Source organism: Arachis stenosperma, chromosome 1 (assembly GCF_014773155.1).
Source record: "Arachis stenosperma cultivar V10309 chromosome 1, arast.V10309.gnm1.PFL2, whole genome shotgun sequence".
Classification (NCBI taxonomy): domain Eukaryota; kingdom Viridiplantae; phylum Streptophyta; class Magnoliopsida; order Fabales; family Fabaceae; genus Arachis; species Arachis stenosperma.
The window spans coordinates 116,405,884-116,433,664 of NC_080377.1; the positions used below are offsets into that span (position 1 = coordinate 116,405,884).

The window sequence follows — 27,781 nt, forward strand, 5'->3', positions numbered from 1 at the left end:
AAAATCTTTTTGAGTAATATTTTTTTAAAAGATTTTTCAAAAATATAAGATTTAAAAATATTTTTTTGTCCATTAATTATATTTCAATCATTTCATAAAAATAATTTTAGTTAAAGTTTGGAATAATATAATGAGAACAACAAAGAACAGAGCAAATGATTTTCCCTCTTATAGTGTGGTAAGGTCCTGCAGACCGATTCTTGTTACATTCTAAAATTACATGTAAGAACAAGCATTAAGTTTTGTAAAACATTTCCTAATTGTATCGATTTTGAGTTAAACTTTGCATGCATAATCCAAATTCAACAATGTAACAGACTTTTTTTATAATAAAAAAACAACCATCCTACACATGCCACAACAAAAACAGCCGCATTATTGTGAAAGGAATTTTACTTCGTAATCTTCATAGTTGTTATCATACAGAAAACCTATGGATGCAAACAAAATTACAAAACCACTATAAATAAGTGTTGATCACACCATGCACTTCATCATCCAGTTATATTATATATAACAATGTTGTTCACTAGCTTCAAAATTGTTTCATTGATGGTTTGTGTATTTGCCATGGTGCAAACATCAATATGTGGTGATCCAGATATCCTTGGTGACTTCATAGCCCCGGCCGGTGTCCCTATTAACGGGAGCTTCTTCACCTTCACCGGCATGCGCGAATGGGTTGGACAAACCGGTTCGCCCTCATATTTTCAGTATTTGAGGGCAAGCAAGGATGAATTCCCAGCCTTGGATGGGCTGAGTGTGTCCACCATTCTCCTTGGATTCCGTCCGGGGGACGTTAGCCCCCCGCACGTGCACCCTCGCGCGTCGGAGCTGCTCCTTGTTGTTCAAGGGAATCTTCTAGTTGGATTTGTAGACACAAATAACAAACTTTACACTAGTAGACTTCAAACTGGGGACATGTTTGTGTTCCCAAAAGGACTTATCCACTTTCAACTAAATGAAGATACCAAAAACCCTGCTTTCTCTATTTCTTCTTTGGGTAGTGCTAGTCCTGGCCTTATATTAGTTCCCAATAACTTATTTAACACCTCTGCTACCATTGATGACAGAGTTATGGCTTTGTCCTTTAAGACTAATGTTTCCACCATCCATTTATTGGAGAAAGCTCTATCAACCCCTTACAACTAAATGATGGATGGAATTTTGTAGCCTCCTCTGCCTCTTGTTACTTGTGCTTCAAGTTACCTTTCACTTCTAATGTTTTTTTTTTTTCTTTTCTTTGATTCTCCTTGTGTTATAGTTCAATAAGAAGAGTGTTGTTCTTTAAAAGGGTTGAAAGATTGTTTGATCAACCTATTTGGAATGACCTGCTGAAAAAAATGCAAGAATTCATATATTTTAATTCATATTCATTATATATGATTTGAAAGGTAGGTAGATAGATAAAAAACATGTTATGTGATATCATCTTTTGGCATTAGGTAGATTAAAAAACATATATATTATGTAATATCATCTTTTAGCTTTTAAGTTTCAATCCAATGAAAAAAGAAAATTAAAACTAAAAGAGTTAATATTTAAAGTAGTTCCTAAACTTGTAATCGAACCTCAAGGTTGTCCCTAAACTTATATTGGCCCCAATATTGTCCCTGAATTTAACAAAAGTGATTCACGATAGTCCCTGAAGTATTTTTCGGTAACGGAAAGATGACTTGGGTTGACGGAAGCCACACCGGACTTCCAAAACGATGTTGTTTTTTATTTGTTGCCCAAATAGCATAGAAACGCCGAATTGTTAATGTTTCTCCCAAATCGGTTGCTCCATTCACTCTCTCTCTTTTTCTATCTCCTTCCTCCTCCTTTTCTCACCTCTCTTCTCTCGCTCTCCCTGTAAGTGCCGTAAACCCTAAACCCTTTTCTTCTTTTCCCATCTTTTAATTTCTCTAAATTTTACAGCTTTATTCATGTATCGCCTAAGCTCTCTAGTTCACTTGGAACCTTGCCATTGTTTCTGACCTTATAGCGCTTCTTGATCAATTGGGTCGTTCTGAGGAAGCTGAAGTTCTGGTCTTTGAGGCCACTTCCAAGCTCCAATCTTGAAATAGAGAGCTTGCTCTTTTCTACTGTAAGTTGCTTGAGTCACACTCCAAGTGAGGCTCACAGAAAGGTTTTGCCATTTTGATATTGCTTACTGTTACCTGAACCAGCTTCTTCGTAGTTCTCCCTCTGTTTACATAAAATGCAGGATTTTTGATATATGGTTAGTGATTTGTGTGCAATGGATAGGCCTCGTGAAGCCGAGAATTTGAGAGGCAATGGTGGAGGGATTGACCCTTCAGCTTTTGAGTTGAAGTCCAGGGATTGACCCTTCAGCTTTTGAGTTGAAGTCCATTATGTGTGGTTATGGGAGGTTAGAGTTGTTCCATCATTTGCAGAGAGTTGTGAATCAAATGAAGAGAAGTGGCTTTGAGATTGCACTACAAGAAAATAGAGTATTTGTAACAAAAAATTTGTATCAAATTTAAAATTGTTACAAATTATGTTTTTTTGTAACAATATTTAGTTATTGTTACAAAATAAGAATATTTTGTAACAACAAAAAAATTTGTTACAAAACATTTCAATATTTTGTAACGACGTGATTTTTTTGTTACAAATTATGTTGGCTTTTGTATCGAAATATTATTTTGTTGCAAAATATTATAATATTTTATAACAAAAGATTATATTGTTACAAAAATTCAAAATATTTTGTAACAAAAAATTAATTTGTCACAAAATACAATATTTTTGTAATAAGTTATTTATTTGTCACAAAATTCAAAGATTTTTTGTAACAAATAAAAAATTTTATTTCAACATATTAAATATAAGAATTCAAATTTTTAAAAATTAACATAATGAATAATTTATAATTTATTATATTTATTTAAGATTTTATATTCAAAAATTTATTTTACTAAAAATATTAAAGTCAAATTAACGATACTTTGAGTTTAAATTATTTCAAAAATTAAATAATAAGTTATTTATAATTTATTATATTTATTCAAAATAAATTTTTAGAAAATTTTTAATTACATACTTTAAATTTTATGAATAAAAAAATTAATTTAATTATCTCCAATTTTATCTTAATTAGTGTTTATTTAAAAATAATTTATAAATTAATAATAAAATTATATTTTAAGAATACTTTATTTAATTATCTCTAATTCTTAAAATTAGTGTATTTATTTAAAAATAATTTGAGAATTTATAATTAAATAATATTTTTATATAATTATTATTAAAGATCTTATTATTAGTTATTTCATATAATTTGAAATTAAAATTCAGTAATGAAAGCACTGTATAATTTAATTTAAGACATTTTTTAATTTAAATTGTATTTTGTAAAATGTGATTAGTATGTTTATTTTATAATTTAAATTAAAAATAATTATTTGAGTACATTGATTTATTGATAAATAAAATTTTATACTTTTTAAAAATAATCTTTACAATATCATATTTAAATTTTAAATTATTATTTTATTTTAAATATTTTATAAAATTATTATGAAAATTTCTAATTCTAACCCTAATACACAAAATCTATAATTTGTGCCCTAAATCCATTAACACACGCACACTCAAAGATAAAGAGGGAGAAGGGAGAAATCAGAAGAACAGAGAAGAGGAAGGAAGAGAGGGCAAAGAGCGCGAGGGAAACGAGGGAGGAAGGGGGCCGCCTTCGTCGCGGCCAAGCCGTCGTGGTTGAGGTCGCTGCCGTCTCTGTTGAGTTCCACCATAGAGAAGGCAACGGTACACGAGAGAAAGAGAGACAGAGGAAGGAGACGCGACGAAGAGAGGAGGAGAAGGCCATTTCGTTTGCCACTGAAGCCTCCAATGCCGCCGCTGCCACCGGAGACCTCGTCCCAGCCGCGAAGAAGAGGAGGAGGGGTGTTCTTTGCGCCTTCGCCGCTGCCTCGCATTGTCGCTGTCGAGAAGTAGAATGAGACAGAGAGACACGCGAAGAAGAATGACGGAGGCCACCACCGCTGCTACTGTCGTTGCTGGGCTCGCCGGAAGCTGCCGTGACCACCACTGAGCTCCGTGCTGTCTATGGAGTCACTGATGGAGGTGTCTTTGCTGTCTCTTCGGTTTAAGTCCTTCGCTTCTTTAACATTCTTTGCCATTTTTTTTCATACTAAATTACTCCTATGCATTGAATAGTTCAAGTGAATTTTCAAATTGACCACGAACTCGAAATTCTTTTAAAAGAAGAGCCTCTTTTGCATGCTCTCACAAGGTTGAAGATTTTTTTTTACCTATGTGTCTAATTTGATTTATTTTATTCATGCCTAACTTACCTTAAGTCACATAGGGCATGAATTTTTCAAGTCTTGTCTCAACCTTGTGACTTTTATGCTTCATTGGAATTTGATGTTTGAATTTTCTTTGGCTTACATGTTTCTTTATGTTTCTAACTTAGTCAACACCAAATTGCTTTAATTTATGCCACTTACTTGTGATTGATATTTACTTGATTATGTGCTCTACACATACATGTGTATCACTTGTTTGGGCATTTTGAATTGTTGAGAAGTGCATACAAACTTGCTTGTTTTGAAAATTTAGAAACTTTTTGAACTTAAGGAACTTTTGACTATGCACCTAACTTTTTGTTTTGGTTTTTCTTATTTACAGGAGTGCTGAAATGGTAACCACATGCTACGTTGAGGGCTCAAGAATATTTTGATTCATAGAGACACTAATCTATGTTAAAATTTTTAACTTTTGGTTCAATGTACTCACTAATGTTATTTTGTTTTAAAACAATTTTAGCTAAATGAGGCATGTTTGAATTATGTATGTTTACATATTATATAGATGTAGACTTGCTTAGTAAAATAGTTAAATATTAGTTAATTAAAAAAATAATTTAGTAAATTATGCATGCAATTTGTATTAAAAAAAAATTGTTACAAAATAATTATTTTACTTTTGTAAACTAAAGAAAAAAATGTTACAAAATCAAGTTACATTTTGTAATAAAATTTTATGATAGAAAAAAATATATTGTCACCAAAAATACCTTGAAGATCAAAATTTGTTACCACTTTTGTATCGACTTCTGGTTTTTTGTATCAGAAAAGTTTGTTACAAAATATCACTTTGAATTGTAACAGTTCAGTTTTTTGTTACAAAAATTTTTTGTAATGGGACATACTGCAATGGCCCCTTTTTTTGTTACAAAATTTCGATTTTTTGTAACAATTTTTTTTTACAAATATTGTTTTTTCTTGTAGTGTTGATACTGTTTGCGCCAATATGGTTCTTTCAATTTTTGGCACTCATGGTGAGCACATGAAAATGATTTTCTGGCTTAAGAAGACGAGAAGCTCAAGCATCTCATTCTCAATCAGAACCTACAATTCTGTATCAAACTCTTGCCCGAAAATCACGAGAATGATGGCGCAACTAAATGAGTTGCCACTGTCGATTGAGAAGTTCAATGTTAGATTGGAAGGAGGGGAGCCTATGATAGGTAAGGAATTACTGGATTCTTGTGTGATTCATCGGAGGCTAAATTGGATTCGCATGGATGTCATTTGAGTTCATCCTATTTGATTATGCTGCTTTGGTTGGAGGAGATGCGGTGGAGAAGAAGACGGAGAGCAGAGAAGAAGAAAGAAGGTGACTTCTAATGGTGAAACACAACTATCTGGAACTCAAATTAGAACTCAAATTGGGCATTAGGGTTATAAACCATTTTAGGGACTAAATTGAGTTAAATAGCGATAACAGTCACATCATATAGTTGTTACCTATCCACCGTGGCATCTCTCTGCCCGTCATCATGCCGTTAAAGAATATTTTTCGAAAAATATTTAAGGGACGACTGTGAGTCACTTTTGTTAAATTCAGAGACAACATTGGGGTCAATATAAGTTGAGGGATGACTTTAAGACTCGATTGCCAATATAAGTTCATGAACCACTTTAAGTATTAACTCTACAAAAATGTATAAACGTGTTACGACATGTGACATTTATTTATTTTAAGAAGTAAATAAGTTTGAATTCGTTGCATGAGTTTCCTTAAACAAGATTATAGTTTTTTCCAATATTATTTATTTTAAGAAGTAAAGAAAATTATGTTGAGATGTGTAAATGAAAAATTATTGCGCTCTAAAGACTTTTTTTTCTTTTTTGGAATTATAAAAAGAATGTGTTAAATGAAAATTGCAACTTTTCAAACAATAAAAATGGTGATTTTACTTTGATTATTAATCTTTTTCCTCAAATATGCTAAAAAAATTATAAGATAAATCTATTTTAACAAATTAATTTGTGCCCAAATGAAACTCTGTTTATGCTACATCTACAGTACATAATTAGTTCCAAATCCGAATAAAAGAGGAGGGTTGTCAGACTTTTGACGGTCAACATAAAAACTTATTAGTCAAATCTTTATGACATGGATTAAAGATGTTATTGCACTAAAGCTAGGTTGTTGCCTGGAAGCAACGCGCTGTATGGCTCGCGTACAGTGTCAAATGAGCAAGAGCTGTTATATCAGTGTCCGGGTATAGTGTTAAATGAGTACGAATTTCCGCATTTTCGTGAACGGATGAGGGTAAATAAGCTAGTTTAAAAAGAAAAAGGTAAATGTAAAGGTCAGAACGACAGAATGTTGAGATTTGGGATATGCCCTAACGGAAAAATTCATGGGGGTGGTAGATACCATGAGAAGGAAAAAAATTAACATCATGTTCCTACAAAAAAACAAAATGGGTCGGCGCGAAGGCCAGCAGTTGGATATCTTCGGATTCAAATTTTGGTATACAGGAAAGGTGAATAATAGGAACGGGGTAGGTATTTTCGTGGATAAGCAGTGGAAGAAGGACGTAGTGGATGTCAAGAGGGTGGGTGATCGAATTATCTCTATCAAACTTATGGTGGAAAGAGATACTTTTCATGTGATTAGCACCTATGCAGCGCAAGTGGTTTGGACGAGCAACACAAGATAAGGTTTTGGGAGGATCTAGAGAGTTTAGTCCAAGACATACCTTCGAAAAATAAGATTTTCTTAGGAGGAGATTTAAATGGCCATGTTGGAAGAGAAGTGACTAGAAATGGAAGTATTCACGGAATCCATGGTTTCGGGATAGTCAATATTGAGGGTAAAATTATTTAAGACTTTTCCTCAACCTTTGACCTTCTCATCGCAAATATATGTTTTAAAAAGAGAGACGGACATCTTATAACCTATAGGAGTGGCATGACAAGCTCTCAAATGGACTTCTTCTTGTTGAGGAGAGTCGACCAAAAATTTTGCATTAATTGTAAAATTATTCTTGGAGAGAGTTTAACAACACAACATAGGATGCTCGTCATGGATTTTTGTGTTCAGAAAAAGTTGAGGAAAATACATCATACAAAAAACCCAATGATGGGGTGGTGGCGAATAAAAGGTGAGGAACAAAGAAGCTTCCTAAGATGGGTAGGAGAAGAGGCAAAGTGGAAAGGGAATGAAAGCACGGAGGAGATGTAAAGGGAGATGGCAGAAGTTATTAGAAGAACAACAAAAAAAGTTTTAGTGAATCTAGAGGGATAGGACTAAGAGACAAGAAGTCCTGGTGGTGGAATACGAGTGTACAAAAAAAGATAAAGGCTAAAAGAAAGTGCTTTAAAGAGTGATTTTTGTGCCACAATGCAGTTAATTAGAAAAAATATAAGGCGGCTAAGAAGGAAACAAAAGTGGTTATAAGCGAAGCAAGAATAAGAGCATATGATGGTCTCTACCAGTCTTTAGGCACGAAGGAAGGAAAATATATATATATATATATAGAATTGCAAAAAGCCGTGAAAGAAGAACAAGATACTTGGATCAGGTTAACTGCATAAAGGATAAAGATGGAGAGGTTTTGGCTCAAGATAAGAAGATCAATGAAAGGTGGAAGACCTACTTCTACGAATTATTTAATGAAGGACAGAAGACTCTTTCGAATCTTGGTCGGTTATGCATGAGGAAAGAAGATCAAAACTTCGACTACTATCCAAGGATTCGAGACTTCGAAGTAAAAAAAAGGCTCTAAAGCAGATGAAAAATGGCAGGGCAGTAGGACCCGATAATATTTCAATCGAAGTTTGGAAGGGCCTTGGAGAGAAAGGCATCAGTTGGTCAATCAAGTTTTTTAATGAGATTTTAAGGTCAAAAAAAATGTCATATGAGTGGAAAAAGAGCACCTTTGTACCTATCTACAAGAATAAGGAAAATATATAGAATTTCGAAAACTATAGAAGGATCAAGCTCATGAACCATACCATGCAGTTTGGAAAATGGTGATAGAATGGATGCTGAGCAAGAGACACAAGTAACAGAGAACTAATTTGATTTTATGCTAGACAGATCTACTATTGAAGCTATATACCTATTAGGAAGAATGATGGAGAGGTATCGTAGTAATAAAAGGGATCTACGTATGGTGTTTATTGATTTAGAAAAAAGCGTATGATAGGGTGCCAAGGGAGGTCTTATGGAAGGTTTTGGAAAGGAAGAGAGTAAAGATTGCATATATTTGTGCAATTGAAGACATGTATGATGGAGTTATAACTAGTGTGAAGACTCAAGGTGGTGTGATGGAGAAATTTCCTATTGGTATAAGATTACACCAGGGATCATCCTTAAGTTTATACCTTTTTATATTAGTCTTGGAAGTACTCACAGAACATATCCAAGAGTCTGTGATATGGTGCATGCTTTTTGCCGATGATATCATCCTTATGGAAGAGTCAAGAGAATACCTAAATAAGAAGTTAGATTTATAGAGAAAAGCTCTAGAAGTGTATAGCCTGTGCATAAGCCATAGAAATACGGAATATATGGAATGTAAGTTCGGCTGGCAAAGGAAAAACCCTAATGTAAAGCTGAAGATTGGAGAAAACATCCTACAAAAAGTTAAAAGTTTTAAGTATCTTGGGTGCATCATATAGGATAATGGAGAGACTGAATAAGATGTAAATTATAGGATCTAAGCGGGTTGGTCAAAATGATAGAGTGCGTCTGGTTTTATATGTGACAAAAAAGTGCATTTAAAACTTAAAGATAAATTCTATCGCACTGCTATCAGACCGGCTATGCTTTATGGTACAGAGTGTTGGGCGGCCAAAGGAGAGCACGAACATAAGTTAAGTGTGGCAGAGATGAAGATGCTGAGATGGATGAGTGGTCATACGCGATTGGATAGAATAAGGAATGCAGATATAAGAGAGAGAGAGAGTTGGAGTAGACCTATTATAGAAAAGATGGTAGAATCGTGTCTCAGGTGGTTTAGACATGTGAGAAGAAGACCGACAGAGCACCCAGTCAGGAGGGTGGATAAAATGGAAGATAGACAAGGGGTGAAAGACAGAGGAAGACCTAGAAAAACTATTTATGAGGTGGTCAAACGAGATTTATATATAAACTGTCTCTCTGACCCCATCTAGTGGGACAAGATTTTGTTTTTTTTTTTTTGGTAATTTGTGCCCAAATGAACATTGAAAAAGGTTCTAATGTGATAATGCCACATAACAAGCAACCAAAATTATTTATCAAGTGACTAACTAATAAACTAACCCAAAAAACTAGTTATGAAGGTTAGTAAAGAATTCAACGATCCCATAACTTTTGGACTATTAAATGGTCTTAGTAATAAAATATATTTTTTAAGTTTTTTAATAATTATTAAATAGTCCTTATTTAATTTTAATTACAAATTAATCCTTTATATATTATTTAATTATAAAATCTATCCTCTATTTTATAAATTATTATTTTATTATTCATCTATCATGTTTATTAACACTGAGAAATAAAAATAACAACAAAATATATATTCCATTAATTGTGACCTCCAAAAATATTTTGACAATGCGAATCAATGAGTTTTTTATCCTTTGATCCGTTATATGACAATATGTGTTTTTTCAAAATTCAATCGATTGGAAGTGTAACCATAGAACCGGACCGAACCGGCCGGCTCGACTAAAAAATTAGCGAATTAAACTTTCAACCAGTCCGGTCCAATCTTCGAACCACTTAAGGATAAGAATCGGTCAAAGCCGATAAAACCAGTCAGAACCAGTGAAATCCACCCAAAATTGGTAAAAACCGGTACAACCGTTCGAGAGAAAATTCTAAAATTGATAAAGTTGTGATTTGAATCTGGGTCTTCTTTATGCCTACATGCTCTCCTTGCCACTAAATTATATTGTTCCTTATTATTTCAAATGCTAATTATTAATTATATAGTAAAAAGTAAAAACGTACAATAATTTTTTTAGACATTATATTAATTTTATACTCACTTATATTTAAATTAATTATATTTTTTATTATTCATAATTATTAATATAGATGTAATTAAATATGTATAAATAAAAAATATCAAATATTTTTATTAATTAAAATGTAATTATTCTTTTATGATTATATGATATTTGTTAATATTATTTCTCAATAAATACATATAGTATATAACAATATAATAAATATAAACTAATTAGTTAATTATTAAAATAAAAAAATATTTACTTTAATATAAAAATAAAACTAAAAAAAATTTATTATAGAAAAATACTAGAATTTTATATACTTATTTAATATAACCTGATATTAGTGAAGATATATTTATTTTAAATTTTAATTTTAGATTTTTAACTATTTTATATTTTTTATTTACATAAGATCGGTTCAACCAGTAACTCATCGGTTGAACTAATGAACCAGTGAACCAGTAATCTGACCAGTTCAATTATCGGTTCGATTTTGACAATTATAAATGTAACACAATCGATTGAAACATTTGATAATTCTTAATTAATTAATATATTTAGTCTTTTGTTGTGTTTCAGTACCATTCAGATGTATGCAGAGGGAGCAAATGCGGGGTGCAGTTTCACCAAATCAACCAGGCTTATGATGTGAGTTTTCTTGCTGAGCTTATTGCTTTTGCAATGCATGAATTTAATATTGATAATGCTTATGACGATGATGCTAAGTCAAAATATGACCTCTTTGGTATGATTGATTTGAATAAAAATGCTGAGATTGGAATTGCTAATTGCCATAACTTTCGTGGGCCACATAGGTTGTAGCAGAATTTCGGATCTAATTGGGGTTTCTATGTGACTTATGTGAAATGCAGGTTGTAATGTCCAATTTGAGAGGAGAATCCAATGAAATGGAAATGGAAATGTACGAAGCATGCGATGATGATGCAGGCATCGACGAAGCAATGAGGGGAATAAATGATCCAGATTGGGACCTGTGGGAAGAGTGGATGGGATGGGAAGGAGCAGGAATTCGTGATTATTCATCTCACATTAATCCTTACATTTGAAATTGCTTTGTAATTTCTCTCTTTTTTTTTGAAAGTTTAATTTCAATTATGTATTTAGTTAAATGCTAAGGCCCTTCTTCCGCCTTCAAAAGTGGTTGGGGTTTGTGTAGATAGAGAGTGTAGAGCTTAAGTAGGTTAAAGGTAGTCTTGACCTCTGCATAATTTAAGCCTATGTTAACAAAACCAATCAAACTTGAAAAAGAATAAAATCTTAAAAAGCTTCAACACCCAATTGTAGTTTGATCATACTGCGTGTGATCTATATTATTATCTTTTTGTAAATAAATTCAAAAACATCAAACAATAATAAAAAATTAACCTATAAAGGACTCATAATATTATGATCTTCCTCATTTATTTGTAGAGCAAACAAGAAGCAGACGTCATATATTTTTCTCCTCATTGGATAGCTTGTCGTAGGTGCTTTCTATATTTCCTCGCTAAGGAGTTCCCTCAATTGTGACAAAGGAGGATTCTAATTTTTTTAATCTTGGTGATTGTGTTTGATACAGAGCATTTTGAAGAAAGAATGGAGTTTACATCACCCTTTGGTCTATCAAATTGCATGAGATATTTTTCATCACCACAAAATGATTCATGTTACTATCTTGATTGTGGCTGGGAATATCAAGAACAAAGAATGATAGAATGCTTTCCAAGGCCACAAAATGATACATATCTTGACTTGTTATGAGATAAAAAGCAAAAATATCTCCTAAAGCTAGTTTAAAAGGCAGAAAGTTACACACAGCAAAAAGGGGCTAAGATTCAACCCCCCTTTCTCTTAGCCACTGATTACCATCAACATTAAAAGAGCACTTGTTGGGAAGCAACCCAACCATTGTTTCCTTTGATTTTTAGTTGATTCTTAGTTTTCATTAAATTTCTATTTTAATTACTAAAATGATGCATATGTTTTGTTTCGAATTGAAAGCTTCTTGGCCTAAGCAGGGGATGATGGGTGAGCATCTTTTCCTTATTTTCTTGTTATTTTAGATATGAAATTAGTGAGTTTTATTGAGATTCAAGTGTTTGAAACCTGTTTAGGTACTATTTTGAGTTGTTCTATTGTTTTGATTATTTCAGGTGAAGTTTAAATCGGTTTAGCAGAATTCGTTTACAAGAAAAGAGAAGAATTTAGAATCTGCTAAGCTAGCGCTAAACGCCGTATCTGGCGTTTAGCGCCCAAGGGTTTTGGGACATGTGCAACCATTCTGCCAAGCTGCCACTAAATGCGGACCTGGGCGTTTAGCGCCATGTGCCTCGAGATTCGTGCCAAGCCTATGTCTTGTGGGACGCTAAACGCCAAGCCTGACGTTTAGCGCCAGAAAGTTATATACGAAGAGGAACTCACTGCCACCAGGGGCGTTGATGATTGGATTTTTGACGGTTTAGAATTTCACAAATGAATTCTCGTTGTAAAGTATAGTTTCTAAACCAACAATAACCCTTTCATACAAAAGATTGTTTGTCACTAAAACAAACCCCTAAAATTTATAAACCGAAGTATTCAAACCTCGGGTCGTTCTCCCTAGGAATTGTAATGAAGTGTCTTGTTATTGGTTGAGTTATATTTGGGGTTTTGATAAGAGGCATGAAAGATAAATGGCAAGAAAGTAAACTAACAACTATAAAAGACTCTTGGCAAGGTATGAAAATTAGAAGTCCTATCCTAGTTATCCTCCTCAATTGTGATGAGAATTGTTCATTGCTACCACTTAGTTAACCCTTACTAAATAAAGGAAGGTCAAGTGGATGAATTGACTTGAGCCACAAGTCCTAACCAACTCCCAAGGATAGACTAGCTTTAGTGCACTCCAAACCAATTAGCAATCTCTCCAATTATCAATCAATAAAGGAATTAGATAACTCAAGTTATGGTCGTTTAAGTGCGAAGAGGTCGGCTTGACAGCTTTCCGGTTCTTTCATTTCTTCATGAGTTCTCCAACTTTTCATGCTTCTTTCTTCATTCCCTTGATCCAATCTTTGCCTCCTAAACCTTAAATCACTTAACAAACATATCAAGGCATCTAATGGAATCAAGGTGAATTAAATTTATTCATTTTAAGACCTAAAAAGCATGTTTTCACTCTTAAGCACAATTAAAGGAGAAGTTATAAAATCATGCTATTTCATTGAATAAATGTGGGTAAAAGGTTATAAAATCCCCTAAAATCAATACAAGATAAACCGTCAAATTGGGGTTTGTCAACCTCTCCACACTTAAACCAAGCATGTCCCCATGCTTAAGCCAAGAGAGAAACAAAAGGTATCAACACTTATTCAATGTAAATAAACTATATGCATGCAACTAAATGCAAAATGATTCTACCTACTTGGTTAAAAATAAATCAATCTCCAAGACATACATGCACAAGTAGGGCTTAAGATCATAGAACGATTCATGAGTCCTACCAATTGAAGTATAAACATGAAGTTCACATAGACTTGCAAGAAGAACGCTCGTGAAAGCCGGGAATCAAGGAATTGAGCATCGAACCCTCTCCGGAAGTGTTTGCACTCTAGTCGCTCGGTGTTTGGGGTTGATTCACACAATTCTCCCCTAATCATGCTTTCCAAGATTTGTTTTTCATCTAACAATCAACAATTATTCAATGTATGCATACATATATCATGAGGTCTTTTTATAGGTTGTAATGGGGTTAGGGTCAAGGTAGGATGCATATTTGGTCAAGTGAGCTTAAAATTTGAATCTTTGATTAGCTTAAACTTTCCCACCTAACCTATGACATCCTATACAATTAAGTTCTAACCTAACTTTGGGACATTGGGTGAATAAAAGGGTAGTTTTGTATTATTAGTGTAAATATTGGGAATTGGGTACATACTCATGTATTGATCAAATGTAAAACCTTATGCATTGATGCTCTTGTATATAGAAAAAAATTGAGAAAAACAAAAAGAAAAAGAAGAACAATATGGAAAAGAAAAGAAAAAAAAATAGAAAAAGAAAGAAAAAGAAGAAAAAGAAAGAATAAAAAGGGGACAAAATGCCCCAAAGCAAAGTATAGCTCAATAAAATCAATGCATAAGTGTTGTGAAATGAAAAGAAAATGCATGAGTATGTGAAAAAGTGAAAAATGGGTAGTTAGGTTAGAACTTAATTGTATAGGATGTCATAGGTTAGGTGGGAAAGTTTAAGCTAATCAAAGATTCAAATTTTAAGCTCACTTGACCAAATATGCATCCTACCTTGACCCTAACCCCATTACAACCTATGAAAAGACCTCATGATATATGTATGCATACATTGAATAATTGTTGATTGTTAGATGAAAAACAAATCTTGGAAAGCATGATTAGGGGAGAATTGAGTGAATCAACCCTAAACACCGAGCGACTAGAGTGCAAACACTTCCGGAGAGGGTTCGATGCTCAATTCCTTGATTCCCGGCTTTCACGAGCGTTCTTCTTGCAAGTCTATGTGAACTTCATGTTTATACTTCAATTGGTAGGACTCATGAATCGTTCTATGATCTTAAGCCCTACTTGTGCATGTATGTCTTGGAGATTGATTTATTTTTAACCAAGTAGGTAGAATCATTTTGCATTTAGTTGCATGCATATAGTTTATTTACATTGAATAAATGTTGATACCCTTTGTTTCTCTCTTGGCTTAAGCATGGGGACATGCTTGGTTTAAGTGTGGGGAGGTTGACAAACCCCAATTTGACGGTTTATCTTGTATTTATTTTAGTGGATTTTATAACCTTTTACCCACATTTATTCAATGAAATAGCATGGTTTTATAACTTCTCCTTTAATTGTGCTTAAGAGTGAAAACATGCTTTTTAGGTCTTAAAATGAATAAATTTAATTCACCTTGATTCCATTAGATGCCTTGATATGTTTGTTAAGTGATTTAAGGTTTAGGAGGCAAAGATTGGATCAAGGGAATGAAGAAAGAAGCATGAAAAGTTGGAGAACTCATGAAGAAATGAAAGAACCGGAAAGCTGTCAAGCCGACCTCTTCGCACTTAAACGACCATAACTTGAGCTACAAAGGTCCAAATGATGCGGTTCCAGTTGGGTTAGAAAGCTAACATCCGGGGCTTCGAAACGATATAAGATTTTCCATAGTTGCTATACGTATGGTGACGCGCACGTGCATAGTACGCACACGCGCCGTTGCTGCCACCTAGTCCACTTGAAGCAAAACGTGGCCAGCGATTTTAGAAGCCTTGTGGGCCCAACCCAACTCATTTTTGATGCTATTTAACCCAAGGAGTGAAGAGGGAAACAGAAGTTAGTTACCAATTAGTTTTAGTTTAGCTTTTAGTTAGTTTCTAGAGAGAGAAGCTCTCTCTTCTCTCTAGAATTAGGATTAGGATAGTTCTAAGATCTAGATCTATTTCTTCTTCTTCTCTCTCCAATTTTCGTTCCTCTCTTCTATTGTAGTTGTAGAATTCTTCTTCTAATGTAATTCCTTTGTTTTTAGTTTGTGAATTCTCTTTTGTAGATCTACATTTCTCCTTCAATGCAATTGGTAAGTTCTTTGTTGTTTCATGATTAATTTGGTTTTCTATTGTGGACCTCTTGCCTTTGTAGTTAGATCTCTCTTTAATTCTTGCAATTTATGTTGTTCACTTTTATTGCCTTTTATGTGTTTGTTGAAATGCCTCTTCTAGATATAGTATAGATTTTGTTCCTCTTGGCCTAGGTAGAGTAATTAGTGACACTTGAGTTATCTAATTCCTTTGTTGATTGATAATTGGAGAGATTGCTAATTGGTTTGGAGTGCACTAAAGCTAGTCTATCCTTGGGAGTTGGTTAGGACTTGTGGCTCAAGTCAATTCATCCACTTGACTTTCCTTTATTTAGTAAGGGTTAACTAAGTGGTAGCAATTAACAATTCTCATCACAATTGAGGAGGATAACTAGGATAGGACTTCTAATTTTCATACCTTGCCAAGAGCCTTTTATAGTTGTTAGTTTACTTTCTTGCCATTTATCCTTCATGCCTCTTATCAAAACCCCAAATATAACTCAACCAATAACAAGACACTTCGTTACAATTCCTAGGGAGAACGACCCGAGGTTTGAATACTTCGGTTTATAAATTTTAGGGGTTTGTTTTAGTGACAAACAATCTTTTGTATGAAAGGGTTATTGTTGGTTTAGAAACTATACTTTACAACAAGAATTCATTTGTGAAATTCTAAACCGTCAAAAATCTAATCATCAAAATGGCGCCGTTGCCGGGGAGTTGCAATGGTGTTGTGTTATTGGTTATTGTATATATGTGAATATTGTGAATATGTTTGCTTTTTGCTTCTTTGTTAGTTTTTAGTTTGTTCTCTTTATTTGTTACTATTTTTTGATTTTGCCCTCTCTTGCTATCATGAATTCTCATTTTGGCTATGAGTGTGATTACAACTATGTTGTAGGTGATGAGAACTTCAATGAAGGGATGCATCAAGGATGGGACAATCAATGGTGGGAGGAGCCATATGCATATGATCAATCTTCATGGCAACAACCTCCACCCATGCACTATGAAGAAGAGCCATTCTATGATGCATATCAATCCAATGGCTATGGTGAATCACCTTGTGACTTTCAAGAACCACCACCATATGCCTATGAACCATATCCTCAACATAACTCTCAACCATACTCACAAGCCTCTTTTCACCAACCACCTTCATATGACCCTAATCCATATCCATCCTACCAACAACCATATGAGCCATATGAACCACACATAGAGCTACCACCACCCCAACATCAACATTTTCAAGAGCCACCCCCTCCATACTATTACCAAGAAGAACCACCTTCCTATTATGAACCCTTCCCCCAAAATGATGAATCCTTCCAACCACCCCAATCTCTAATGGATGAAACCCTTGGTGTTCTTGTTCAAGGGCAAGAAGAGATGCAAAGGGATGTGCAAAATTTCATGGCCGCCTTGGATGTGGTAACAAATCAATTAGCCTCCCAATGCTTGAACACTCAAGGAACTCCCACGGCTACATGTGGAGAATCAAATGAAGAACATAGCATGAAAGAGAGATTGGAAACTCCGGTGGGAAATGAGGGAAGTTGCTTTGTATTGGAACAATTGGAGGAAGCTTTAAATGTTGAAGACAAGGAAGAAGTGGTAGAAGACTTAGGAGATGCGGAGCCTCCATGGGAACATAGAGTTGAAGAGAACTCCTCCAAGATGATTGAAATTGATGCTAGGGAGGAAAGTGCACACCTTCCAAGGCATATTCCATATGAAGACTTGGATGGGATAGAGAAAGAATTGAGTTCCCTTGGTGATGAAGATCAAGCATCAAGTCTTAGTGGTGAACAATCCTTTGAGCATGAAGAACCTTCTTCGATTGGATTTGAAAGCGTTGAGGAGGTAAATTTTTCTCACCCTCCCTATTATGATTTGAGTAAAGGAAAAGGTTTAGATAAAATTGTTGAACAAAGGATTGAGATCAAGAGATCTTGTGAAGAGGTGGAAGTCCCTAGAAATGGACGAACGAGGGTTGGCTATGCTTTGTCAAGATCTTTGGAAGCATCTTTGCCTAGGTTGCCATCCACACCTTCATTTGAGTGGGTGAAATTCATTTCTATTAGCTTTATTATCCTACTTGAATATGGTTTGCTTGAAACGGATGGCCAACTTAGGGAAGTTTGTGGGATGAAGCGTAAGCGGAAAAGGTTTTGTGGTGGGCGTTGCAAATCAAGGCTCATTATGGTTGATGCATCAAACATGAGATATAAAGGTTGGAGTAGTGCTCAAATAGATGGGTCTAGAAGGATTGTTGGCCACTATATAGAGAATTCACCTTACTCACCACCCGGTTGGACTAATAATGATGATCAACTTCAAGACGGGTGTGAAAACAAAGTGTGGGACCCCGGATCACAAGAAGATGATCAACTTTGGGAGCCCCAAGCTTGTGAAGAACTCCATCAAGATTTGGCTCAATCCATGAAGAATCTTGGGGCACAATGGAGAACCAAGCATTGGTGGGAGTTCCAAGATGAGTACAAGCACAAGCCACCTTGATGAGGAGCTCCCCATAAGTCCAACTTAAGGACAATAAACAAAAGTGCTAGGTGGGAGACACCCCACCATGGTAAAATCCTTTCATTTTCTCTTTTGTACATATTGGTAGAACTAGTTTAATTTCATGATTAGATTAGTTGGTTGAGTTTAATTAGTATTTTAACATGTTAAATAAGGTTTTAGGGTATTTTGGTAGTAGCTTGGAGGTTTGGAATGCTTGGATTGGTGCAAAAACATAGCAAAAATTTTTGAAAAACAGAACACCATCCACGCGTACGTGCACATGACGCGTACGCGCACCTGAGCATTTTTCGACCACCCACGCGGACGCGCACTGTACGCGTACGCGTGGATGCAAAAATTCTACCCCAGCCAAAAACCCGAGAGTTAGGCCTGCGCTGTGCGAACATTGGGCCTAAGGCACAAGTCTATGCACGCGTGCGCGCACCTGGCGCGTACGCGCACATGCTCTTAAATTTGCAATGCACGCGCACGCACACTTCGCGCGCGCGCGTCGATTGCACAATCTGCACCCCCGGTACTTTTACCCGAGAGTTGTGCCAGACCTGGGCCGACACTATGCCTCCGGCCTAACTCGACGCACGCGTGCGCGCACCTGGCGCGTACGCGTCCTTCAACCAATATGCACATCGACGCGTAAGCACGCATGACGCGCACGCGTCGGTAAAAAAAAAAAAAGTTTTTTTTCTCATCTTCCATTTTCTTTTATTCACTGCATTCACACACTTCTACTCTTTCCATTTTCATTTAGTTTTTGTAGCATGTTTTCGTTTTTTTTAGTCATTTCAATAATGGTGTTGGTTTCTTACACTCAATTCTTGAGAAATTCTTGCATTATTTTGGTGCTTCTTGACTTGTTTGATATTGTTGGGTGATGAAACTTTTAAATCAATGCTTTATCTTGTATGACTCTTATGTCTTTGAGCATTGTTATGACCTCATATTGTCTTTCATGACCCACTTCTTCTTATGTGAACTTGATGTGCCATATGCTCTTCATGCTTCGATTTTACTCTTGCATCAAGTATTAGTTAATATGCCATTAGCTTATATTGTTTTCTCACTTACATGCGTAGCTAACATGTAGTGAGAACCTTACTCTTCTTTGGCATTAGCCCCGCCTATGTTCTATTCGCTTCGATATCTTTGTTATAGGCTTAACTTTCTTTCTTTTTCTTTCCTTTTTGGTTGGCCACCAAGGAGGGAGAAAGGAAAAGCTTTTAAATGGGGCAACAAACAGGTCATCCGCACAACCTTTTGAAGGAGCTCATCAATTACAACTACCCATCCACTCTGCTCTTCTTTGCGTGCACCGAGGACGGTGCGATCTTCAAGTGTGGGGAGGTCGTTCGACCGATCTCCATGGGTAACAATTTTCTTTTTCAACACCAATGTTAGTTAGTTATTGCATTTGCATGATAGGTTGCATGTTAGATATAATTTGTACATATTTTACTACCTTCTTCTTATTAGGACTACTTGGTTAGGGTGATGATTTCTTTCCCAAGAAACCGTTTTAGGGCACCCTACCAATTTGAAAATTTTTTGTTGAACTTGCTTGAAAGAATGTATTTTGGAACATGGTTTTTGAGTTAAGAACACAAGCTAGTGAGTTTTGAGCCTAATTGCGTGGTTACATCTTATAACCACTCATTTTTCCTTCTTGTGTGCATTATTCTCTTTCTATGATTGTAACCCTTGATTTGTTTGACTCTTTATGTCCATTATTTTATGTATTCATGCATTTATATGATTGAGGCCATCATTTTATTAGCTCACTTACCCAAATGGCCTTACCTTTTATCTTCCTTTGTTAGCCAAATTTGAGCCTACGATTAACCCACTTTGTTCTTAATTTAGCACATTACAAACCTTAAAGCGGAAAACAATAAAAGTCCTTATTTGGATCTTTGATTAGCTTAGGCTAGTGTGTGAGTATCATTCAAGTATGGGAACTTTGGGACATTGGGTGAATAAAAGGGTAGTTTTGTATTATTAGTGTAAATATTGGAAATTGGATACATACTCATGTATTTATCAAATGTAAAACCTTATGCATTGATGCTCTTGTATATAGAAAAAAATTGAGAAAAACAAAAAGAAAAAGAAGAACAATATGGAAAAGAAAAGAAAAAAAAATAAAAAAAGAAAGAAAAAGAAGAAAAAGAAAGAATAAAAAGGGGACAAAATGCCCCAAAGCAAAGTATAGCTCAATAAAATCAATGCATAAGTGTTGTGAAATGAAAAGAAAATGCATGAGTATGTGAAAAAGTGAAAAATGGGTAGTTAGGTTAGAACTTAATTGTATAGGATGTCATAGGTTAGGTGGGAAAGTTTAAGCTAATCAAAGATTCAAATTTTAAACTCACTTGACCAAATATGCATCCTACCTTGACCCTAACCCCATTACAACCTATGAAAAGACCTCATGATATATGTATGCATACATTGAATAATTGTTGATTGTTAGATGAAAAACAAATCTTGGAAAGCATGATTAGGGGAGAATTGAGTGAATCAACCCCAAACACCGAGCGACTAGAGTGCAAACACTTCCGGTGAGGGTCGATGCTCAATTCCTTGATTCCCGGCTTTCACGAGCGTTCTTCTTGCAAGTCTATGTGAACTTCATGTTTATACTTCAATTGGTAGGACTCATGAATCGTTCTATGATCTTAAGCCCTACTTGTGCATGTATGTCTTGGAGATTGATTTATTTTTAACCAAGTAGGTAGAATCATTTTGCATTTAGTTGCATGCATATAGTTTATTTACATTGAATAAATGTTGATACCCTTTGTTTCTCTCTTGGCTTAAGCATGGGGACATGCTTGGTTTAAGTGTGGGGAGGTTGACAAACCCCAATTTGACGGTTTATCTTGTATTGATTTTAGGGGATTTTATAACCTTTTACCCACATTTATTCAATGAAATAGCATGGTTTTATAACTTCTCCTTTAATTGTGCTTAAGAGTGAAAACATGCTTTTTAGGTCTTAAAATGAATAAATTTAATTCACCTTGATTCCATTAGATGCCTTGATATGTTTGTTAAGTGATTTAAGGTTTAGGAGGCAAAGATTGGATCAAGGGAATGAAGAAAGAAGTATGAAAAGTTGGAGAACTCATGAAGAAATGAAAGAACCGGAAAGCTGTCAAGCCGACCTCTTCGCACTTAAATGACCATAACTTGAGCTACAGAGGTCCAAATGATGCGGTTCCAGTTGGGTTAGAAAGCTAACATCTGGAGCTTCGAAACGATATAAGATTTGCCATAGTTGCTACACGTATGGTGATGCGCACGCGCATAGTACGCGCACGCGCCGTTGCTGCCACCTAGTCCACTTGAAGCAAAACGTGGCCAGCGATTTTAGAAGCCTTGTGGACCCAAACCAACTCATTTCTGATGCTATTTAACCCAAGGAGTGAAGAGGGAAACAGAAGTTAGTTATCAATTAGTTTTAGTTTAGCTTTTAGTTAGTTTCTAGAGAGAGAAGCTCTCTCTTCTCTCTAGAATTAGGATTAGGATAGTTCTTAGATCTAGATCTATTTCTTCTTCTTCTCTCTTCCAATTTTCGTTCCTCTCTTCTATTGTAGTTGAAGAATTCTTCTTCTAATGTAATTCCTTTGTTTTTAGTTTGTGAATTCTCTTTTGTAGATCTACATTTCTCCTTCAATGCAATTGGTAAGTTCTTTGTTGTTTCATGATTAATTTGGTTTTCTATTGTGGACCTCTTGCCTTTGTAGTTAGATCTCTCTTTAATTCTTGTAATTTATGTTGTTCACTTTTATTGCCTTTTATGTGTTTGTTGAAATGCCTCTTCTAGATATAGTATAGATTTTGTTCCTCTTGGCCTAGGTAGAGTAATTAGTGACACTTGAGTTATCTAATTCCTTTGTTGATTGATAATTGGAGAGATTGCTAATTGGTTTGGAGTGCACTAAAGCTAGTCTATCCTTGGGAGTTGGTTAGGACTTGTGGCTCAAGTCAATTCATCCACTTGACTTTCCTTTATTTAGTAAGGGTTAACTAAGTGGTAGCAATGAACAATTCTCATCATAATTGAGGAGGATAACTAGGATATGACTTCTAATTTTCATACCTTGCCAAGAGCCTTTTATAGTTGTTAGTTTACTTTCTTGCCATTTATCTTTCATGCCTCTTATCAAAACCCCAAATATAACTCAACCAATAACAAGACACTTCATTACAATTCCTAGGGAGAACGACCCGAGGTTTGAATACTTCGGTTTATAAATTTTAGGGGTTTGTTTTAGTGACAAACAATCTTTTGTATGAAAGGGTTATTGGCTTTTCCTTTCTCCCTCCTTGGTGGCCAACCAAAAAGGAAAGAAAAAGAAAGAAAGTTAAGCCTATAACAAAGATATCGAAGCGAATAGAACATAGGCGGGGCTAATGCCAAAGAAGAGTAAGGTTCTCACTACATGTTAGCTACGCATGTAAGTGAGAAAACAATATAAGCTAATGGCATATTAACTAATACTTGATGCAAGAGTAAAATCGAAGCATGAAGAGCATATGGCACATCAAGTTCACATAAGAAGAAGTGGGTCATGAAAGACAATATGAGGTCATAACAATGCTCAAAGACATAAGAGTCATACAAGATAAAGCATTGATTTAAAAGTTTCATCACCCAACAATATCAAACAAGTCAAGAAGCACCAAAATAATGCAAGAATTTCTCAACAATTGAGTGTAAGAAACCAACACCATTATTGAAATGACTAAAAAAAACGAAAACATGCTACAAAAACTAAATGAAAATGGAAAGAGTAAAAGTATGTGAATGCAGTGAACAAAAGAAAATGGAAGATGAGAAAAAAACTCTTTTTTTTTTTTACCGACGCGTGCGCGTCATGCGTGCTTACGCGTCGATGTGCATATTGGTTGAAGGACGCGTACGCGCCAGGTGCGCGCACGCGTGCGTCGAGTTAGGCCGGAGGCATAGTGTCGGCCCAGGTCTGGCACAACTCTCGGGTAAAAGTACCGGGGGTGCAGATTGTGCAATCGACGCGCGCGCGCGAAGTGTGCGTGCGCGTGCATTGCAAATTTAAGAGCATGTGCGCGTACGCGCCAGGTGCGCGCACGCGTGCATAGACTTGTGCCTTAGGCCCAATGTTCGCACAGTGCAGGCCTAACTCTCGGGTTTTTGGCTGGGGTAGAATTTTTGCATCCACGCGTACGTGTACAGTGCGCGTCCGCGTGGGTGGTCGAAAAATGCTCAGGTGCACGTACGCGTCATGTGCGCGTACACGTGGATGGTGTTCTGTTTTTCAAAAATTTTTTCTATGTTTTTGCACCAATCCAAGCATTCCAAACCTCCAAGCTACTACCAAAATACCCTAAAACCTTATTTAACATGTTAAAATACTAATTAAACTCAACCAACTAATCTAATCATGAAATTAAACTAGTTCTACCAATATGTACAAAAGAGAAAATGAAAGGATTTTACCATGGTGGGGTGTCTCCCACCTAGCACTTTTGTTTATTGTCCTTAAGTTGGACTTATGGGGAGCTCCTCATCAAGGTGGCTTGTGTTTGTACTCATCTTGGAACTCCCACCAATGCTTGGTTCTCCATTGTGCCCCAAGATTCTTCATGGATTGAGCCAAGTCTTGATGGAGTTCTTCACAAGCTTGGGGCTCCCAAAGTTGATCCTCTTCTTGTGATCCGGGGTCCCACACATTGTTTTCACACCCGTCTTGAAGTTGATCATCATTATTAGTCCAACCGGGTGGTGAGTAAGGTGAATTCTCTATATAGTGGCCAACAATCCTTCTAGACCCATCTTTTTTAGCACTACTCCAACCTTTATATCTCATGTTTGATGCATCAACCATAATGAGCCTTGATTTGCAACGCCCACCACAAAACCTTTTCCGCTTACGCTTCATCCCACAAACTTCCCTAGGTTGGCCATCCGTTTCAAGCAAACCATATTCAAGTGGGATAATAAAGCTAATAGAAATGAATTTCACCCACTCAAATGAAGGTGTGGATGGCAACCTAGGCAAAGATGCTTCCAAAGATCTTGACAAAGCATAGCCAACCCTCGTTCGTCCATTTCTAGGGACTTCCACCTCTTCACAAGATCTCTTGATCTCAATCCTTTGTTCAACAATTTTATCTAAACCTTTTCCTTTACTTAAATCATAATAGGGAGGGTGAGAAAAATTTACCTCATCAACGCTTTCAAATCCAACCGGAGAAGGTTCTTCATGCTCAAAGGATTCTTCACCACTAAGACTTGATGCTTGATCTTCATCACCAAGGGAACTCAATTCTTTCTCTATCCCATCCAAGTCTTCATATGGAATATGCCTTGGAAGGTGTGCACTTTCCTCTCTAGCATCAATTTCAATCATCTTGGAGGAGTTCTCTTCAACTCTATGTTCCCATGGAGGCTCCGTATCTCCTATGTCTTCTACCACTTCTTCCTTGTCTTCAACATTTAAAGCTTCCTCCAATTGTTCCAATACAAAGCAACTTCCCTCATTTCCCACCGGAGTTTCCAATCTCTCTTTCATGCTATGTTCTTCATTTGATTCTCCACATGTAGCCGTGGGAGTTCCTTGAGTGTTCAAGCATTGGGAGGCTAATTGATTTGTTACCACATCCAAGGCGGCCATGAAATTTTGCACATCCCTTTGCATCTCTTCTTGCCCTTGAACAAGAACACCAAGGGTTTCATCCATTAGAGATTGGGGTGGTTGGAAGGATTCATCATTTTGGGGGAAGGGTTCATAATAGGAAGGTGGTTCTTCTTGGTAATAGTATGGAGGGGGTGGCTCTTGAAAATGTTGATGTTGGGGTGGTGGTAGCTCTATGTGTGGTTCATATGGCTCATATGGTTGTTGGTAGGATGGATATGGATTAGGGTCATATGAAGGTGGTTGGTGAAAAGAGGCTTGTGAGTATGGTTGAGAGTTATGTTGAGGATATGGTTCATAGGCATATGGTGGTGGTTCTTGAAAGTCACAAGGTGATTCACCATAGCCATTGGATTGATATGCATCATAGAATGGCTCTTCTTCATAGTGCATGGGTGGAGGTTGTTGCCATGAAGATTGATCATATGCATATGGCTCCTCCCACCATTGATTGTCCCATCCTTGATGCATCCCTTCATTGAAGTTCTCATCACCTACAACATAGTTGTAATCACACTCATAGCCAAAATGAGAATTCATGATAGCAAGAGAGGGCAAAATAAAAAAATAGTAACAAATAAAGAGAACAAACTAAAAACTAACAAAGAAGCAAAAAGCAAACATATTCACAATATTCACATATATACAATAACCAATAACACAACACCATTGCAATTCCCCGGCAACGGCGCTATTTTGATGATTGGATTTTTGACGGTTTAGAATTTCACAAATGAATTCTCGTTGTAAAGTATAGTTTCTAAACCAACAATAACCCTTTCATACAAAAGATTGTTTGTCACTAAAACAAACCCCTAAAATTTATAAACCGAAGTATTCAAACCTCGGGTCGTTCTCCCTAGGAATTGTAATGAAGTGTCTTGTTATTGGTTGAGTTATATTTGGGGCTTTGATAAGAGGCATGAAAGATAAATGGCAAGAAAGTAAACTAACAACTATAAAAGGCTCTTGGCAAGGTATGAAAATTAGAAGTCCTATCCTAGTTATCCTCCTCAATTATGATGAGAATTGTTCATTGCTACCACTTAGTTAACCCTTACTAAATAAAGGAAAGTCAAGTGGATGAATTGACTTGAGCCACAAGTCCTAACCAACTCCCAAGGATAGACTAGCTTTAGTGCACTCCAAACCAATTAGCAATCTCTCCAATTATCAATCAACAAAGGAATTAGATAACTCAAGTGTCACTAATTACTCTACCTAGGCCAAGAGGAACAAAATCTATACTATATCTAGAAGAGGCATTTCAACAAACACATAAAAGGCAATAAAAGTGAACAACATAAATTGCAAGAATTAAAGAGAGATCTAACTACAAAGGCAAGAGGTCCACAATAGAAAACCAAATTAATCATGAAACAAAAAAGAACTTACCAATTGCATTGAAGGAGAAATGTAGATCTACAAAAGAGAATTCACAAACTAAAAACAAAGGAATTACATTAGAAGAAGAACTCTACAACTACAATAGAAGAGAGGAACGAAAAAATTGGAAGAGAGAAGAAGAAGAAATAGATCTAGATCTAAGAACTATCCTAATCCTAATTCTAGAGAGAAGAGAGAGCTTCTCTCTCTAGAAACTAACTAAAAGCTAAACTAAAACTAATTGGTAACTAACTTCTGTTTCCCTCTTCACTCCTTGGGTTAAATAGCATCAGAAATGAGTTGGGTTGGGCCCACAAGGCTTCTAAAATCGCTGGCCACGTTTTGCTTCAAGTGGACTAGGTGGCAACAACGGCGCGTGCGCGTACTATGCGCGTGCGCGTCACCATACGTGTAGCAACTATGGCAAATCTTATATCGTTTCGAAGCCCCGGATGTTAGCTTTCTAACCCAACTGGAACCGCATCATTTGGACCTCTGTAGCTCAAGTTATGGTCGTTTAACTTTCTTTCTTTTTCTTTCCTTTTTGGTTGGCCACCAAGGAGGGAGAAAGGAAAAGCTTTTAAATGGGGCAACAAACAAGTTATCCGCACAACCTTTTGAAGGAGCTCATCAATTACAGCTACCCATCCACTCTGCTCTTCTTTGCGTGCACCGAGGACGGTGCGATCTTCAAGTGTGGGGAGGTCGTTCGACCGATCTCCATGGGTAACAATTTTCTTTTTCAACACCAATGTTAGTTAGTTATTGCATTTGCATGATAGGTTGCATGTTAGATAGAATTTGTACATATTTTACTACCTTCTTCTTATTAGGACTACTTGGTTAGGGTGATAATTTTTTTCCCAAGAAACCGTTTTAGGGCACCCTACCAATTTGAAAATTTTTTGTTGAACTTGCTTGAAAGAATGTATTTTGGAACATGATTTTTGAGTTAAGAACACAAGCTAGTGAGTTTTGAGCCTAATTGCGTGGTTACATCTTATAACCACTCATTTTTCCTTCTTGTGTGCATTATTCTCTTTCTATGATTGTAACCCTTGATTTATTTGACTCTTTATGTCCATTATTCTCAAATTGGGGTTTGTCAGGCGTTAAATGCTAAACCCGGTGTTTAGTGCCAGAAAGACAGAATTGAAATGGAAGTTACTGCCATCTGGGGCGCTAAACACCGAATCTGGCATTTAATGCCAGTAACGCGGATCAACTTCACTTAAAGGATGCATCTTTAGTTGGATTTGGCTTTTAATTTGTTGAATTTTATTTTGTTTTAGTTAATTTTATTTACAAACAAAATCAATTAGGTTTATA

The 27,781-nt window shown here is 35.9% G+C and overlaps 2 protein-coding genes across 2 annotated transcripts; both read left to right on the plus strand.

Moving 5' to 3' along the window:
• Nucleotides 1-512: 512 nt before the first annotated feature.
• LOC130946846 (putative germin-like protein 9-2) lies at nt 513-1,237 on the plus strand. The gene has a single exon (XM_057875724.1). It carries the CDS (start codon nt 520-522, stop codon nt 1,150-1,152), a length of 633 nt encoding a protein of 210 aa, XP_057731707.1. The 5' UTR covers nt 513-519; the 3' UTR covers nt 1,153-1,237.
• Nucleotides 1,238-5,554: 4,317 nt separating this feature from the next.
• Nucleotides 5,555-11,338, plus strand: LOC130984257 (chaperone protein dnaJ 8, chloroplastic-like). The gene is made up of 4 exons (XM_057907581.1): nt 5,555-5,646; nt 6,462-6,588; nt 10,851-10,919; nt 11,144-11,338. The coding sequence occupies exons 1-4, from the start codon at nt 5,555-5,557 to the stop codon at nt 11,336-11,338; spliced, it is 483 nt and encodes a 160-aa protein (XP_057763564.1).
• The last annotated feature ends 16,443 nt before the right edge of the window (nt 11,339-27,781 follow it).

Excerpts from the sequence above, each read along its gene's own strand:
- LOC130946846 (XM_057875724.1), top strand. The coding sequence starts at position 520 with ATGTTGTTCACTAGCTTCAAAATTGTTTCATTGATGGTTTGTGTATTT.
- LOC130984257 (XM_057907581.1), top strand. The coding sequence starts at position 5,555 with ATGTCATTTGAGTTCATCCTATTTGATTATGCTGCTTTGGTTGGAGGA. Across the intron at positions 5,647-6,461 it reads AGCAGAGAAGAAGAAAGAAG|GTTGTTGCCTGGAAGCAACG; the intron begins GTGACTTCTAAT and ends CACTAAAGCTAG. Across the intron at positions 6,589-10,850 it reads ATTTTCGTGAACGGATGAGG|TACCATTCAGATGTATGCAG; the intron begins GTAAATAAGCTA and ends GTTGTGTTTCAG.